The 18,151-nt window shown below is 48.9% G+C and overlaps 1 protein-coding gene across 7 annotated transcripts in view; it reads right to left on the bottom strand.

Annotated features, from left to right (window-relative positions):
* Positions 1–18,151, bottom strand: part of Mindy4 (MINDY lysine 48 deubiquitinase 4) — a 116,874-nt gene that overhangs the window by 42,399 nt on the left and 56,324 nt on the right. For 4 of the 7 annotated variants that reach the window (XR_003956211.1, XM_006506296.4, NM_001142781.1 and 1 more), the window contains exons 7-10: positions 17,184–17,290; positions 14,990–15,106; positions 13,961–14,049; positions 1,170–1,271 (exon numbers count right to left, since the gene is read on the bottom strand). Coding sequence is in view for 4 of the 7 variants with exons in the window: in XM_006506296.4 (XP_006506359.1) it covers positions 1,170–1,271; positions 13,961–14,049; positions 14,990–15,106; positions 17,184–17,290 (415 nt within the window). In the remaining 3 variants the exon portion in view is untranslated. The remainder of the gene's footprint in view (positions 1–1,169; positions 1,272–13,960; positions 14,050–14,989; positions 15,107–17,183; positions 17,291–18,151) is intronic. The other 3 variants (XR_003956212.1, XR_003956214.1, XM_006506298.4) reach the window with 1 other exon arrangement.

The following is an 18,151-nucleotide window of genomic DNA, read 5'->3' as shown; positions in this document are numbered from 1 at the left end:
CTGGCAGGAGGAGGCCCGACTCTCCCTTACAGTTAGCAAACACATCTGCAGAGGAAGGACTGCTGACTTGCCACTGTCTTCATCCAGGGTAAGGATTCCAGCCATCCTCTTAGAAGCCTCTCCACCCACACAGACTCCCCCAGCAACGAAAATGGGAGTGTAGCCTGGGGCAGCTCTGACTAACAGTAGGATTTGGGTGTGGGACCCACTTGCCACCAGCTCCTATGTGGCCTGGGACACAACATCTTTCTTCTCTGGGCTTCTGTTCCACAAGCTCTTGAACCCTGTACCCTTAGAGATGCCAAATAGACAGGTGCCAAGGTTAATTAGTTACCTGGCGTAGGGTACCAAAGGCAGGTAGCCATAGCCGACAACCCAGCCCACAGCTGATGTGAGACTGCCAGAAGCATATCACATTTATCATCCACCATCTACTTACATTAATAAATGATTCATACTGATAATGTTATTATATCTAATACATATCATTTATTTATACTTACTCATTTAGTTCTCACAACCATTAAGTCATCATTATTATCACCCCATTTTCTAAACAACTCAACAAATGAGGCATAGGGAGGTGAGGTCAGGTCCCAAGGTTCCACATCTAACAAGCAATGGCTTTGAGAGTCTGTTTCAGAGAGCCCCCTTTCTTAAGCACTATGCTAATGTCATCAAACTGATCCCCAAACCACTTCCTTCCCCAAGCTTAGCCACAGTGATGATTCCACCCTAGGGGTGAGGCTGGAGATCTAGAAAACGGCAGGGCAGGATGGAGGTGACTGGGATAAGCTGATGGTGGTCATGGTAACCGAATCCAGGGACTAGGCTACGGCCTCAGCCACTCACCTCTATCTCATCCTCACCGTAATGAGGTTATGGTGACACAGGCAGAGTATGCTTTGGGGTCTTGGATGGTGGCATACACTGCTGAGTCAGCCTGTGGCCCCAAGGGAAACACTAAGGGGAACTGAGTGGCAGGCTTTTTCCTGTGCTTTCCAAGTCCTGTGTGGCAGGCAGGCAGGAGCACATCCTCCTACATGAGCCTGGAGTTTGGAAATCAACAGAGCCCAGCTGCCCAGCATACAGACCAGGATAGCCTCAGCCAGCAGCTAGGCCAGGACAAGTTGGGGATTAAATACAACATGGCCCCCAGAACCACTTACAGTGCAACCACGGCTTGTTCTTTGCCTCCAGCTCGCCACAGGATGTCGGCAATGGCCAGGGCAAGGCAGCGAGTCCTCTGGGCATCTGAGGGCTGCAGCCGGCTGATGAGAAAGGGGACATGTTTAGGTTTATGAAGGCACAGAGCAACACAGGCTCACCCTATGGGAGATGTCTAGGTGGCTCCTCCACACAATCCCATCGGCTGGGGACAGATGAGAACACAAGTGACCAGGAGCCAGGTCCCTGGGGTGGCCTGAAGGATGCTATCACACTGCCAAATGAAACAAGTGTGTGACTGGCAGCAGTGGCCGTTCTGTGATGGGGACTGCCTCTCCCGAGACCTCTGAGCTCCAAGTGCATGTGAACCCTTTAAGAAGCTGTGAGATTCATGGAAAGCAAAGGACAAAGTGGGGCTGGCAGAGATGTCCTAGAGAAAAGGCCACTATGGTGGACCTCTGGGAATTGGGGGGGGGGGGAGGAAGGCACAGGAGAAGAAGGTCAGAGAGCGTGGCAGGACACAGAGCAGCAACATGTAGGCACGGGGTAGCTTTGGGAAGCTCGGCCAGGCACCACATCTAAAGCTGCTGAGCCGTTCTGCAATAAAAATGGTGACTAAGAGGTTCCTGGGGCACGGCAAGAATAAGAGGGAGGAAGGCAGTGGCCAAATATAGCCGCTTCTTTCCACTTGACATTTCCAGGGCTCCTTCGTGCTATGCCCCTTGGCTCTCCTCTGTGCTCTGTGGATCTCCCCGGCATTCTTGCAGAGGCTGGCTCAAGTCTCTTCCTAACCAACATGAAGAGAACCTGCTGGGGGTAGGGCAAAGGAATGCATACAGGAGAACTCCAGGTTTTCAGTCACCAAAAAATGCTTGCCCTCCACACCAAGATGTGTGCCGGAGAGAATGCCGGAATCTAACACACACACACACACACACACACACACACACACACACACACACACAGCCAGGGCAAGAGGAGAGAAGCCAGGACACCACTAAACAGCTATCATGGTGGGATACAGAGCTATGCAACCACAGCCAGGCTGTTATTGTAAATTAGAACCTAATTACTGTAAAAATAAAAGGTTAGCAAGGCGCAGTGATGCCTCTGTTTCCCCATTGAGAAACTGAAAGTGACAGTGAACTCCCCTCCGTGTTGGGAGCCTGAAACAAGACACTTCACATGAGCCAGGTCCCTGATGCGTGGGGAAGCTTTCAGTCACTGGTTCCAACACAACTGTCACTACCTGGGCCACATCCACAGCCAGGGGTTCACCTGACACCTGCCTACCAGGCTCCTGGCATTGGCAAGGCTGCAGAGGCAGCAAGCTGAGCACTGAAGCTTAGCCTCGGACAAAGTAAGCCGGTGACCGCCTGGTGCCTCCGCAGACTCAGGAAACCTGCCATATTCCTCACAGGAAACAGGGACCATATCATCGCCAGACCGGATGGCCTAAGCTGTTAGGAGCACCAACCCAGGTCGGTCAGCACTTGCTAGGAAAATAACATTGAAAATAGAACTTTTTTTTTTCTGGGTTTCAGGAGAGGCCATGCCAGGGACAAAGAGGCCTGGGTGGTGGAGATAGGTTGGACGTTTACTCTTTGGATTCAGAAACTACAAACGGGTGTCGTGGCTCTCCAGATGACAGCTATGGCTTATGCGTTGCATGCCCTGTGTCTCGTGGCTCTGTCTCACCTGTGCTTCACTGAACAGTTATAGTCGCTCCCCTCCCGCTGTGAGTTTTGTTCTCCCCTAGACCACCTCTGGTCCCACAGTACACATTCACCAGGATGTCTGAGGTGGGGTCTCTTCCCATACCCCCACCCAGATGAAAACTCTCAAACTGGTAGAGGGTATGTAAAAGCCGGCTTGAATAGAGCACACTGCCTGGTGCACCTATGGCTGAGAAAGCTACAGTCCAGGAGAAAGGGGACCCCATCTGAGCACCCCAAGGGAATGATGGAAGCAAGCAATCCTTGCTTGGAAGCAGTGACATTCAAGATTTTTTTCAAGTGCATTGGTGCTTTGCCTGCATTTATGTATACATGAGGGGGCCAGATGTCCTGGAACTGGGGTTACAGACAGTTGTAAGCTGTCATGTGGGTGCTGGGAATTGAACCTGGGTTCTCTGGTACTCTTAACCACTGAGCCACCCCTACCCCTACGCCCCAGTCTCCATCATTCAAGATTTTAAAAACTAGCACGGGAGATCTTAGCAAGTGCCGGACACTGATGATGAACACTCCATAAGTGAAACTGTTAAACAGCCAATGAGTTCAGCACTATGGCATCCTCTTTTAAAATGAAGGACTAAGTCTTGGGAATGAAGTGACTTATCCAAGTCACAGGGAAGAAAGAGTCAAAGTGAGATGGGAAGGTGGTGCTAACTAACCATGGTTTTAGGACCTGCCACCTGCCTTGCAGCCCATCTGTCCATCACCTTGTGACACAATCAATACAGCGTTCTCCTGGGCCAGTCCCTCCCTGGTCCCACTGGCATTGCCTGCAGCATTGCCTCTCTGAGCTGGCCTGGTTCTACAGTCCTCGCTCTGGGTCAGATTGCAGTTAGCCATGTCTGCAACTCCCCACCTTATCCGGGCCTTCTCCATCTTTCTGAGGCATGGCTTCTTGAGCTTTCATTTTCTAGATAAAACAGAGGCTCATGGAGAATGCAGTGACAGGCTGTCAAGAGGTCTGGGGTCAGTACCTGACACTCAGGTGACAGGGAGCCCTACCCCTCCCAGTCTTGCTGCTCTGTTGCTTAGTTTACTGTCAGGGCTCTGTGTCACATGCATGCATGCAGACGTGCACTCATCCCAAAGGTGACAACAAAAGGACGGGTCACCTGTACCTGTCTATATATCCAGGACTTAAGCCTCAGCGTTATCTGAGCAACAGCTTAACGGGTGACCCCTGGTGACAGAGAAGATCTTTGTGGCCTAGTCAGCAGACACATATGTCACGGCCCCACCAGGAATCTGGCCCCCAGCCAGGCTCTTACACCAGAAGTTTTCTTCAAGGGTCTAATTCCTGCAGCAGTGTAGGCTGAAGTGCTTAGGGAGGGCTGGGTGGGGAGCTACCTCCACCATGCCTGTCCAGGTGTTTCAGACAAGAGTCTCTTCTGCCTTAATTATCTTGGGATGATTTGCACATTTCCCTGAAGATGTACCCATGTGAACCAAGCCTACAGAAAATTCTGCATAAAGCTGGCAGTGTGTGCAGGCCACAGTCCCCTCATTTCTGCCCCTCTGAAGGAGGGCAGAGGGCTGGCTGGCTGGGGGTCCACAGGAACAGTGGATCTGGAGATCTAGAGGCACGTGTTCCTTCTACGTACTTCAAGTGCCATGACTTCAGAAGGGAAACACAGTGCAAGGCTAGTGGCCCGGACCCTCCTCATTCCTGCCAGCCTCTAAAGGCCTTTCCAGCCCCAGGGCTCTCTTGGGGCCTATGGAGGGGATGAGCCAAGTGGCACAGCTCCTCCTGTCCAGTGGAAAAACACCATATCCTGCCGCCTACCTTTGTCAGCCTGACTGAGGCGAGGCGGTTGCCAGCCTGATGGGTTGAGCCATAATGAGGCCAGACAGCCATACAGAAAACACGTGGTCTTGCCAAGAGGCCTTTATTTCTGCCTGGCTTCCCTGAAAGAGCCACCCACCCTCAGCTCTGCTCTCTTAGAACTTTGTCCCTTTCTCTGGATCCTTTAGACCCACTGTGCAAGAAGAGCTCTGCGCATGTGTAAGATCCTTGGGCTGCCAGAGCTCCTGAGACACTGCATCCCAATCTCAAGGCCAAAAGGAGCTTGTCTTAGTCTCCACCCCAACTTACTCATTTGAAGCTGGGCAATTTTAGAGTGAAAAGGGACTGTAGTGGCTATTCCTGGTTGTCAACTTGACAATATTTGGAATGAACTACAATCCGGAATTGGAAGGCTCACCAGTGACCCTTATCTGGAGGCTTGGAGATCCTTATCTGGATCTTGGTTTGAAGATCTTGAGCCATAGTGGCTATGGATTCCAGAAGATTGAATCTCCGAGTTAAGGAACACACCTTTAATCTGGGCTATGCCTTTCATCTGGGATTAAAGGTGTGGTGGAACACACCTTTAATCTGGGCTACACCTTTTGCTGGAGACAATATAAGGACATTGGAAGAAGGGAGTCTAGCTCTTGCTCCTGCTCCTTCGCCTGCTTGCTGCGTGAGACTGAGTAACTGCTAGATCCTTGGACTTCCATTCACAGCTGTGACTGAACGATTGTTGGGAATTGAGCTGCCGACTGTAAGTCATCAATAAATTCCTTTATTATCTAGAGACTATCCATAAGTTCTGTGACTCTAGAGAACCCTGACTAATACAGAAGTTGGTACCAGGAGTGGTTCTAGAGTAACAGAAGTACAAGGATGAATCTTTTAAAATTCTGGAATTGGCTTGTTGATCCACCAGCACTTTCAACTATTGAAACCTCTCCAGATTCTCTCCCTCCTGGGAGCTCAGAGAATTTTGAAGACCCATGGTTGAAACTATATTCCGAACTTAAAGAAGCTAATGCCCTTGATTTTCTTAATGAATTAGGTGATTCAGTGCACAAAGCTTTCTACAAGATGGGGAAAAAATCGAAAAATGATTTTACTGGCTGGCTGCTCTTAGTATCTGTGGAAAAAATGATGAATGAAAGGAAGGAGTTGTGTGATAAAATCGAAAGGCTCCAGACACAAGTAAACGATCTAAAAGTTGCTAAGTGTGTCCTTGAGGAGAATCTTCTCTCTTGTAGCAATAGAGCTCAAGTTGCAGAAAATCAAACAGAAACTCTCATTGTAAGGTTGGCTGAACTACAGCGAAAATTCAAGTCTCAGCCTCAGAGTGTGTCGACAGTTAAAGTAAGGGCTCTAATTGGCAAAGAATGGGATCCCAAGAAACATTGTGGCCCTCCAGTTAAAGTAGGGGCTTATGGAGGGCAGGTGATTAATGGAGTTTTGACTGATGTCCGACTCACAGTAGGTCCAGTAGGTCCCCGGACACATCCTGTGGTGATTTCCCCAGTTCCAGAATGTATAATTGGGATAGATATACTCAGAAATTGGCAGAATTCTCATATTGGTTCCCTGAACTGTAGAGTGAGGGCTATTATGGTTGGAAAGGCCAAATGGAAGCCTTTAGAGTTGCCTCTGCCAAAGAAAATAGTGAATCAAAAACAGTATCGTATTCCTGGAGGAATTGCAGAAATTACTGCCACTATCAAGGACTTGAAAGATGCAGGGGTGGTGGTTCCCACCACATCTCCATTTAACTCTCCTATCTGGCCAGTGCAGAAAACAGATGGATCATGGAGAATGACAGTTGATTACCGAAAACTAAATCAGGTAGTAACTCCAATTGCAGCTGCTGTACCAGATGTAGTTTCCTTACTTGAGCAAATTAACACATCTCCTGGCACCTGGTATGCGGCTATTGATCTGGCAAATGCCTTCTTCTCAGTACCTGTCCATAAGGACCACCAGAAGCAATTTGCTTTCAGTTGGCAAGGCCAACAGTATACCTTCACAGTTTTGCCTCAAGGATATATTAACTCTCCTGCCCTGTGTCATAATTTAGTTAGAAGGGATCTTGATCGTTTGGATCTTCCACAAAATATCACATTGGTGCACTATATTGATGACATTATGCTGATTGGACCAAGTGAGCAGGAAGTAGCAACCACTTTGGACTCATTGGTAACACATATGCGTATCAGAGGATGGGAAATAAATCCAACCAAAATTCAAGGACCATCTACCTCAGTGAAATTCTTAGGAGTCCAGTGGTGTGGGGCATGCAGAGATATTCCTTCTAAGGTGAAAGATAAGTTATTGCACCTGGCCCCTCCTACAACCAAGAAAGAAGCACAACGTTTAGTGGGCCTATTTGGATTCTGGAGACAACACATCCCTCACTTGGGTGTGTTACTTAGGCCTATTTACCAAGTGACTCGGAAAGCTGCTAGCTTTGTGTGGGGCCTGGAACAGGAGAAGGCCCTTCAACAGGTCCAGGCTGCTGTGCAGGCTGCTCTACCACTTGGACCATATGACCCAGCAGATCCGATGGTACTTGAGGTGTCTGTGGCTGATAGAGATGCTGTTTGGAGCCTCTGGCAGGCCCCTGTAGGTGAATCACAGAAAAGGCCTTTGGGATTTTGGAGCAAAGCTCTACCATCATCTGCAGACAACTATTCTCCCTTTGAAAAACAGCTCTTGGCCTGCTATTGGGCCTTAGTGGAAACTGAACGTCTGACAATAGGACACCAAGTCACTATGCGACCTGAATTACCCATCATGAGCTGGGTACTATCAGACCCTGCAAGTCATAAAGTGGGACGTGCACAGCAGCAGTCTATTATCAAATGGAAGTGGTATATACGTGATCGGGCCAGAGCAGGTCCTGAAGGCACAAGCAAGTTACATGAAGAAGTTGCTCAAATGCCTATGGTTTCTACTCCTGTTACAATGCCATCTGCTGCCAAGCATGCACCTATAGCCTCATGGGGTGTTCCCTATGATCAACTGACCGAAGAGGAGAAGACTAGAGCCTGGTTTACTGATGGCTCTGCACGTTATGCAGGCACCACCCAGAAGTGGACAGCTGCAGCATTACAACCCCTTTCTGGGACAACCTTGAAAGACACAGGTGAAGGGAAATCTTCACAGTGGGCAGAACTTCGGGCAGTACACATGGTATTACAGTTTGTTTGTAAGAAGAAGTGGCCAGATGTACGATTATTCACTGACTCATGGGCTGTAGCCAATGGATTGGCTGGATGGTCAGGGACTTGGAAAGATCACAATTGGAAAATTGGTGAGAAAGACATCTGGGGAAGAAGTATGTGGATAGATCTCTCCAAATGGGCAAAGGATGTGAAGATATTTGTGTCCCATGTAAATGCTCACCAAAAGGTGACTTCAGCTGAGGAGGAGTTCAATAATCAAGTGGATAAGATGACCCGTTCTGTGGACAATCAGCCTCTCTCCCCAGCCATCCCTGTCATTGCTCAATGGGCACACGAACAAAGTGGCCATGGTGGTCGAGATGGAGGTTATGCTTGGGCTCAGCAACATGGGCTTCCACTCACCAAGGCTGACCTGGCTACAGCTGCTGCTGATTGCCAGATCTGCCAACAGCAGAAACCAACACTGAGCCCCAGATATGGCACCATTCCTCGAGGTGACCAGCCAGCAACCTGGTGGCAGGTTGACTACATTGGACCACTTCCTTCGTGGAAAGGACAGCGTTTTGTTCTTACTGGAGTAGATACTTATTCTGGTTATGGATTTGCCTTTCCTGCACGTAATGCCTCTGCTAAAACCACCATTCACGGACTGACAGAATGCCTCATCTATCGTCATGGTATTCCACACAGTATTGCTTCTGACCAAGGAACTCATTTCACAGCCAGAGAAGTACGACAGTGGGCTCACGATCATGGAATTCACTGGTCTTACCACATTCCCCATCATCCTGAAGCAGCTGGGCTGATAGAAAGATGGAATGGCCTTTTGAAGACGCAGTTACAGCGCCAATTAGGTGGTAACAGCTTGGAAGGCTGGGGCAGAGTTCTTCAGAAGGCAGTATATGCTTTGAATCAGCGCTCGATATATGGTACAGTTTCACCCATAGCCAGGATTCATGGGTCCAGGAATCAAGGGGTGGAAAACGGAATAGTTCCACTTACTATCACTCCTAGTGACCCTCTAGGAAAATTTTTGCTTCCTGTCCCCATAACTCTAGGTTCTGCTGGCTTAGAAGTTTTGGCTCCAGAGAGGGGAGTGCTCCTACCAGGAGCTACAACAAACATTTCATTGAACTGGAAGCTCAGACTTCCCCCTGGTCATTTTGGGCTTCTAATGCCCTTAAACCAACAGGCTAAAAAAGGAATAACAGTGTTAGGAGGGGTGATAGATCCAGATTACCATGGGGAAATTGGATTACCTCTTCACAATGGTGGTAAGCAAGATTATGTCTGGAGTGCAGGAGATCCCTTAGGGCGTCTCTTAGTACTACCATGTCCTGTGATTAAAGTCAATGGGAAACTACAACAGCCTAATCCAAGCAGGATGACAAAGGACACAGACCCATCAGGAATGAAGGTATGGGTCAATCCTCCAGGAAAAGAGCCAAGACCTGCTGAGGTGCTGGCTGAAGGTGAAGGAAATACAGAATGGGTAGTAGAGGAAGGTAGTTATAAATACCAATTAAGGCCACGTAACCAGTTGCAGAAACGAGGATTATAAAGTAATATGAATGCCCATTGTAAATTTACTAATGCGTTTGCGATTGTACGAGGGATAGTTATATCATGTTAGGCGTATTTACAACCTTGTTATTGTTTCATGTGAACATGAGATATTATTTGTGTCAAGTTGACAAGGGGTGGATTGTAGTGGCTATTCCTGGTTGTCAACTTGACAATATTTGGAATGAACTACAATCCGGAATTGGAAGGCTCACCAGTGACCCTTATCTGGAGGCTTGGAGATCCTTATCTGGATCTTGGTTTGAAGATCTTGAGCCATAGTGGCTATGGATTCCAGAAGATTGAATCTCCGAGTTAAGGAACACACCTTTAATCTGGGCTATGCCTTTCATCTGGGATTAAAGGTGTGGTGGAACACACCTTTAATCTGGGCTACACCTTTTGCTGGAGACAATATAAGGACATTGGAAGAAGGGAGTCTAGCTCTTGCTCCTGCTCCTTCGCCTGCTTGCTGCGTGAGACTGAGTAACTGCTAGATCCTTGGACTTCCATTCACAGCTGTGACTGAACGATTGTTGGGAATTGAGCTGCCGACTGTAAGTCATCAATAAATTCCTTTATTATCTAGAGACTATCCATAAGTTCTGTGACTCTAGAGAACCCTGACTAATACAGGGACCTAGCATGCACAGCCCAGGAGGGCCACCTAAACCAGACATACTTGTATCATACACACACACACACACACACACACACACACACACACACACACACCCCAGATGCAGTGTAGTTGTAGTTGTCTGCACTAGTCTTAGTAAACCAGGGCAAGGGAGGTGCTGTTGAGAAGCGCTTGGTAAACGGAGAGCCTAGAGGGTACTGGAGCATCCAACAGCTGTTTCAAACTCCAACAGCCTCAGCTCCTCCTGCCATCTCTGGTCCCCACTACTTCTAGTTCAACAACATGCTATGACAGGCAAGATGTCACAGGACGGTCTTGGCTTAGCAATGGTACTGTGACCCTGAGCTAACATCAATCCATCTGTGGGCCTCAGATTCCCCATCTGGACTGTGATGGGCTGAGGTCAAGGGGCCTACTCACTTGCAAGGTACTAGGTCTTTCAAAGGTCTCTGCATGTTCTCAAGGAGCACAACCAGAGAAGGAGTTTACTAACTTTACCAACTCGGAGACCCCGAGCTCCCCACCACCACTACAGAAAGCCAGATCCTGGCCAGCTGCTGTGTTCTCTGCAGCATTCGCCCTAGCACAGACTCTCCCCTCCCTGAGGGCACACGGCACCCACTGCACAAGGATACCTACTGTAGCCTTCAACTCGAAGAAGACTAGCAAAGCAGAGGCACAAACTGCAAAAGGCGCTCCTGCTTTCCTCCTGTCCCTGAACAGCAGCTTGCTCTATGCTTGTATCAGCACTGGCTGAAGCTGTGTCCCATCGCTCTCCTCCCCTTCCCTAACTGTCTGCCTGAGGCAGCCGGCACTACTTCTTTGGCTGGAGACTGCAGAGTACATCGGTTCCCTTACCGATGGGCCCAGCCCATGCATTTCTCCCTAAGTTTCCTTGGACTTCACAGAGCTGATGTCCCTGCTTCCCTCTCACTGAGCAGGAAGGAACATCCTGTGCACTTAGCCTGAGGATCATGGGGATGTGGGATGTAGGGAATCATGAGCACCATCCAGAGCTACCAGGCCCAAAGAAAGCACTACCATCATCCACAGGCAGGTCCTACGTACACAGGGTCACACACTCGCGCAATACAACTAACATACAACATAACCTACTCTGAGAACACAACGTAACCCGCATACATAATATCACCCACCCCAAACAGAATATAACCTTTGTACATAACACAACCGACACACAACAAAACCTCTTAAAAACATGACCCACTCAAACAACACAGCCTACCCAAATACCCCAACACAACACTTCAACATAAAATACAAGTTGCATACAACCCAACATAATCCATATACAACACAAACCACATACAATATAACCTTAAAATAACCCACAACAGAGCCACGAAACACAACTCACACATAGCACAACCCTCACATCCAACACAATCACACACATAACATGTCCTCCAAACAGAGCACAATTATCCCATAAAACAACATTCACACACATGCAATACAATTCTACATACAATGCAACTTTTCTACATTACACAATTCCCATACAAATATAATCACCACACAGCACAACCCCCTCAATGTAATACAACATGTACATAATACAACTCACTCATATACACAACACAGCTTCTCTCATGAAATGCAACCCACATGCAGTAATTCAAAAATATAACACTGCCCCACATACAACACAAGTCCTCAACACTACACAATCCTCATATGTCACATAAACCCCAATAGCAACTTCCATCCTCTTTCCAGATGTGTGCCATCAGCCCCAGCAGCCAGCATGACCCAGGCCTCACAGACAAATACAGCAGGCCTGCCCTCTGGGTTGTTGTCCGGGTGAACCCACTTTCTTTCTCCAGGTCCCAGCACACAGGAGCTCTAGGCCAAGGCCACATTGCTTCCTGCTCCTCTCTCTTCTTCTCTCTCTCTCTTCTCTCTCTCTTCTCCTCTCTTCTCTCTCTCTCTCTCTTCTCCTCTCTTCTCCTCTTCTCCTCTTCTCCTCTTCTCCTCTTCTCCTCTTCTCCTCTTCTCTCTCTCTCTCTCTCTCTCTCTCTCTCTCTCTCTCTCTCTCTCTCTCTCTCTCTCTCTCAGAGCAGGTAAAGCTACCTGTATAGTGGTGCATAGAGCAGGCCTAGACAACGCTTGACGGATGCTAAACAATGACAGGCCATGATTGGAGGTGGGCAAGAGTGTCACTTTCCACCACATGGTAGAGTTTCTTTTGACTCAGAGTCACCCTGGGTTCCAACCTAGTGGACCTCCTGCCTTCAAAGCTCTGGCTTCCTTCTCCTGTGGGCTACAAGAAACTAAGATGACTTATGTCCTGGGCAGCATCCCATTCTGCAAGCAACTTCGAAACGGCATCCCAACAACTGGGAAACCATCTATGTATGAGTCTAGGGATCTAAAGAGGCCCTGAAGGAGTTTTGGGCTGACATGAGTCATGAGACATCACTCACAGGGGCCACGGTCAAGGCTTACTCAAAGCTGCCAGTCCTTCTGGGAGTCCAGAGGCCCTTCTGGTTGCCTGGCCTTACTCCATCTCTGGCCACCTCAGGCGACCTCTATTCTTCTCCCTGCCCTAGGGCCTTTGCACATCTTGTTCTCTTTACGGGAATACCATTCTGCCTCCCCTCCCTGTTTGTCTGAACAACTCATTCATTCTTCATGCACTCATTCAACAAAAATCCTGAGGGCCAGTCCTGTGGACCAGGCATGGTGCCGGATTCCAGGAACAAGACTGTGGACCAGGCAGCTCAGGAAAGTCCCTGTTCTCACGGGGTGTGTGTTCTGGGGAGGAGGCAGATATAGATATCTAACTGCACCAATGAATGAGAGCACAGTGAGTGGTGGAGTGATTAGAGGCAGGCCATGGAGGTCAGGGAAGGCCTTCCTTCACTCACTTGAGAGGGACCAGTAGACAAACCACTTGAGCACACAGGGAAAGAGTTTGAGGGTTTACGGCGAGAGGCAGGAAAGCTTAGAGGGACAAAAGCTATGGCATGGGTATGTGTGGAGGGAATAAGGAGCTTTCTTCCCTCTGCAGAGGTCAGTAAGATTCAAATGTACCTGCAGGAAGACTGGTCCCCCAGCCTTGGCAACATGCATGACCCCATCACCACCTGTCTCTTGGTCTGGCTCTCCTATTCAGTTCCAACAGCCATGAAGGAACAGGTACCTCCCCCCAACTATCACAGCCCTGTGATTTATGCTCCACGCTAAGACTGGAAACAGGCAAGGACCCTGCTGAGACTGTCAGGGGTCCCTAATTCAATGGGTACCATCACATCGGGAGTGTCAAATGCTTCTGGGTGTCAGAGGAAGTGCTGGCTTCATCAGAAATCGATAGCAAATCTCACGTCTCTTGGTTGACACCTCTGGTGGGAGGAGGGAGAGAAAGCAGTCGCTTCTCTCGTTGCACAGAGGTATCCGAGAAGTGCTGACTATATGTAGATGAACAGGGGTGCCTGGGTACAAACACTTTGTGTGTGAAACAAAGTCTATGATCACAGAGTGGAGAAAGTCATGCACAGGAGACTTGGCTGGGACTTGCAGTTCTGGCTGTTGACAGAGAAGCAGGGAGGGAGGAAGCCTTGGGCCTAGTCAGAGGGTCAGCAGGTGGGCAAGTAAGGGGTCTGAGGAGGCAGAACATTTGCAAAGCTGTCTTTGGTTACTTGCCATTTGGAGCAAAATGTGACTCACCATCCTTGCCTGCTCCTATGGCCAAAAGTACCATGTCCATTTAACCAGGTCAGCAGGAGCCCCGCTGCCTAGCTGCCTTCCCCCGTGCCCTTCTTAACCTTCGGAGGATGATGGGAAGTATCAGGGAACACCCACACTTGCTTATTTATTCTGGACACTCTAAAGAAGCTTCGGGAAGGGAAGATGAACCCTGACTTACAGATTAGAGTTGGTTCTGTTATCTCCTTCAAACAGGAGTTTCTGAAGCACACAGCCTTGAACAGCTGCCAGAACCCCACAGGGACCACCCTGCAGAGAAAGACACACGTCACTACAGTGAAAATGGCCCAAGAAGCTGTCCAATTCACCCACCAGCCTCTAGCCCTGGTCAAAGGGGGCCTTCAGCAAGGTGACCTGTCTATATGTACACTCCCAGGCCTCCCCCTGCACCAAGGAAGAGATTGGTTTTAGCTCCTTCCTCATGGGATGAGTGTGACTATTTACAAAGGCAGGTGTGAAGCTAGAGACATGACCATGGCTTTTCTGTCACTCAGACAACTCCCACCATATCCAAGAGCAATAGGTCAGTGCTGCCCTTGAAGTTGTAGTAAAAGAGAAGCTGGGGCTGTCAAACCGCAGAGGGAGGCAGGATCTGATAGTATCCGGGTCCTTTCTCCAACAGCAGAGACGGAGGAAACTCCATGCCTGAGGAATGTCCCAATGTAGCTGTCCTGCAGCCTTGACCATGGAGTGGGAACATTTTCAGGCCTTTCTTGAAACTATCCTGCGGAGTATGTCCAGAGCTTCCCACACCTACCGCTGGCTTTGTAACAGCCACTGCACACTCTTCCAACACCTGCTTTTCACACAATGCCCTACCATTTCTTATAGCACTGAACTCCCTGCTCCCACGTTCTGGCCTCCATTTTTGAAAGTGACCCTCTCCAGCTCTACTTTTGAACCCCCCAACTCCTTCCAAGGTCAGGCCTATGCAAGTATGCTCAAGGCCACCTTCTGCTCCCTCGTGGTGACATCCCAGTGTCACAGGAAGTGAGTTTGACTAGAATGTCCCCAGCAAGGATCACAGTGGCTCTTCTTGCTCTAGCACCCCATCTTAACTGCCTGTACCCTGTGGTAGGCCAGGTCACCACCGCACCAGTGCTCTCAGAGGTCACCACATGAATGATGTCCCCACTTTGTGCAGGACAACCCCGAAGAAAGGTCCCTGAAGACCCCAAGAGCAACCTGCCTTGTTCTGCACAATGCCGTATTTTAACGAGGCAATGTCATTGAAGGAAAAGTTCTGAAGTTTCCATTCTTCACTGAAGCAGCAAAAGGTAGAGCCAAACAGAAGGGTCTTTATCTCCTGGGAGGGAAAAGCATTTTATTAGCTGTTTATAAAATGAACAATAACAAGGCTTGCAGCACAGGCTCAGCAGGAGTTGGTCTTGGGTTCTAGAAGGAAGTGCATTTTCTGGCAGTGGTCTCTATTTTGCAAGCCCATTCTTCTCATATTTGAGGAAGATAAACGTGACCTTAAGGGTCTTACCTCTGGAACATCTATAAACCACACCAGCCCATGCTAACATGGGCCAAGAGTTTCCTTACACAGACCTGGAAATATAAAACTTTGGCTTCACCAGGGATCTTCAGAACCTCCATCGGAAAGACTGTAAGTTTCCAACCTGACCTCACATTAAAATTATCTCTAGGGACACTTAAAATAATCCTGATGAGTAGGCCACGGGCCAGGTCAATCAATCAATCCACATTCCTGGGGGGTGAGAGCCGGGTATCCACGGGTTGGTTTGTTTTTTGCTGTTGCTATTTTGAATGTGTGCGTGTGTATGCGTGCGTGCGTGTGCGTGCGCACGTGTGTGTGTGTGTGTGTGTGTGTGTGTGTGTGTGTGTGTGTGTGTGTGAAGAATGGAAGCCACGGCTTTCTGCCTTATCAGATTATCAGGTTTTAAACTGCCCCAAATGATTCAACTTCACTGCAAGGTTTCAGAGTCACAACTCTGGCACAAAGTTGGCAAACTATAGTCCATAAACTAAATCTGGCACCTACCTGGTTTTGTAAATAAGGTTTTATTAGCACACAACTATGGGCATTGTTTATATTTGTCTCTGGCTACTTCTACATCACAACAACAAATAGGAGTAATTGCAACACAGACCATAGCCCTGAGCAAAGTCAAAAACATATTATCTAGCTTTCTGGGGGAAAAAAAAAAGAATTCTCTCTAGGATGCCACTGTAAGTGATTGGAAAAAAGAATTCATCCATCAGGGCTCAATTCCCTTCCTGTGTCAAGTGCATCCATAAATTGCTAGGAGTGCATTTCTAACAGCCTGAAAACTACAGACTTGGTCTTCTGTGTGGACTCTGTTGCTATCCTCATAGTCAGAGGGACAGTTTTGGGACACCAGTGTGTTTAACAACAATGCAGAAGCTGGAGTTCCATCCTCTCCTGTCTCTGAAAGAAACCCAGTCCCTTTGATTGGTTTGGGACACCTTGCTGGGCAGTCTCTGGGTGCCTCCAAGGGCTGAGCACCAAGTGGCAGTGCCTTGTGCAGAGAACCACAGCTGTGGGTATGGATGGTCAGAGCATGGGTGGCCAGCTCTGGGTTCCCTTTTATGTGCCTGGCCCTCTGTAGCTTCAAAAGCTGAACGGAGAACATAGGGAACAAAAAAGGAAAGGGGAAATAAACTCTAAAAACATCTTTACATCATGATCTATGTGCTAAGTAGACACAGGTCAGTGGAACAATGAAAAGCTGGCTGTGCTTCTAGGAGCGTCTAGATTTTCTTCTGGATCCTGGCTGAGAGGCTGGTGTGGGACAGCAGGCACAACACTCCATCCTGCAGGAACCTCTAGCCAAAGGAGGAACAAGTCACCCTAGCAATTGAGGGTCCTGAGGAACATGGGACCTCTGCCAAGGAGGTCATAAGGCAGGAAACATGCGTCCTGCTGCCATAGGTCCATCCAGGAGGCCACACATTCAAACCTGGGCATACTGAAGAACTGCCACCCCTCCCCGTCCTAGCTCTGCAGCTGCCCAGAGCCTAGTGCATGACATCAGTGTAGGCACACAGCCAGTCTCACGGGATAACTACCTCATTAATGTCCCATTGCTGCAGGTGGGGCAGTGCTGGTCCACCAAAGAGCAGGGTCCTACAGCATCTAGAATAGGAAAACCCAGCCCCAGCCTCACCCCTCTGTCACAAGGAGGCAGGGGAACAGCCAGGACTAAAACGGTCTTCCCGACTCTAGGGTCAGGTTCCTTATACATCACATCAAAGTCCCCACTTCCACAGCGACCAGGAGATGACAAGGAAGAAGCACGGAGGCAAAAGCATCAAAGTTATGCTGTCAGCATCAGGCGTGTGCACCGTGGACCCCACCCCACCCCCCACCCCCGAGGCTCAGCCCTGACACCTACCTTAGCCAGTGAGAGGTCAATTGGCTTTGACACAGTCTGAAGCTTGAGCATTGATGGAGGTGGAAACAAGACAATGTCTTCCTTTATCAACTCATCCTCAACATCCTCTGAAAGAAAACAAGGCCGTGGTGTGTCTCAAGGGAAATGCAACAGGAGCCACTTAGACCACCAACACACGGAGGAGTTTGGAGAAACTTGCCTCAGCCTGGACATCAACCTCCATATCAGGCCCCAGGACTCCCCAACCAGGAAAGAAAGCAAAGAGGGGCTCACTCGCTCCTGGACACCACACCCCCTTCACTCTGCCACGGGTGGACAGAGTTAATCAAACCCAGCCAGGCCCAGAGCTGACACATTCTTTTAAAAGGTGGGCAGGAGGCACAAGTCTGTTGCCACGGGGACACATGACAAGAGGTCAGCATAAGAGGAGTCTGGTTTGTGTAAAAACAATAGTAAATTCTTACAATCATCACTATTATTTATTGAACATTTGAGTTGAGCCACCCAACCCCTAACGTGGCCTTTTGAGAGCTTGATTACTCCTGCTCCCACTAACTACAAGGGCATAAAGCCTAGGCAGTAATGTAACTGCCCCACACTGGGCAGGGAAAAAGTGGCGGGATGCCAGCCAAGCTGACTGTAAGCCAACTGGTACCCCAACTCGCCTGGACCTCCACCCAGAAGGGACTCCAGGATACCTCTTGGGTATATCCTCACACATATACTTGGGTATATCCTCACACACATACTTGGGTATATCCTCACACATATACTTGGGTATATCCTCAAACATATACTTGGATATATCCTCACACATATACTTGGGTATACCCTCACACAGATGGGATGACTAAGGATGAAAGTGAGAGCTGGTGGAGTCTGCAGTGGTGGCAGCAGCAACCTTCGACACCGCAGCTAGCAAGACCCTCCGGCCTGCCCCTGTTCTGTAAAACATACGCTAGAATGCT

This window comes from Mus musculus, chromosome 6, assembly GCF_000001635.26.
Source record: "Mus musculus strain C57BL/6J chromosome 6, GRCm38.p6 C57BL/6J".
NCBI classification, from domain to species: Eukaryota; Metazoa; Chordata; class Mammalia; order Rodentia; family Muridae; genus Mus; species Mus musculus.
The sequence above is the reverse complement of the archived record's forward strand: the minus strand, read 5'-3'. Positions and strand labels throughout refer to the sequence as shown.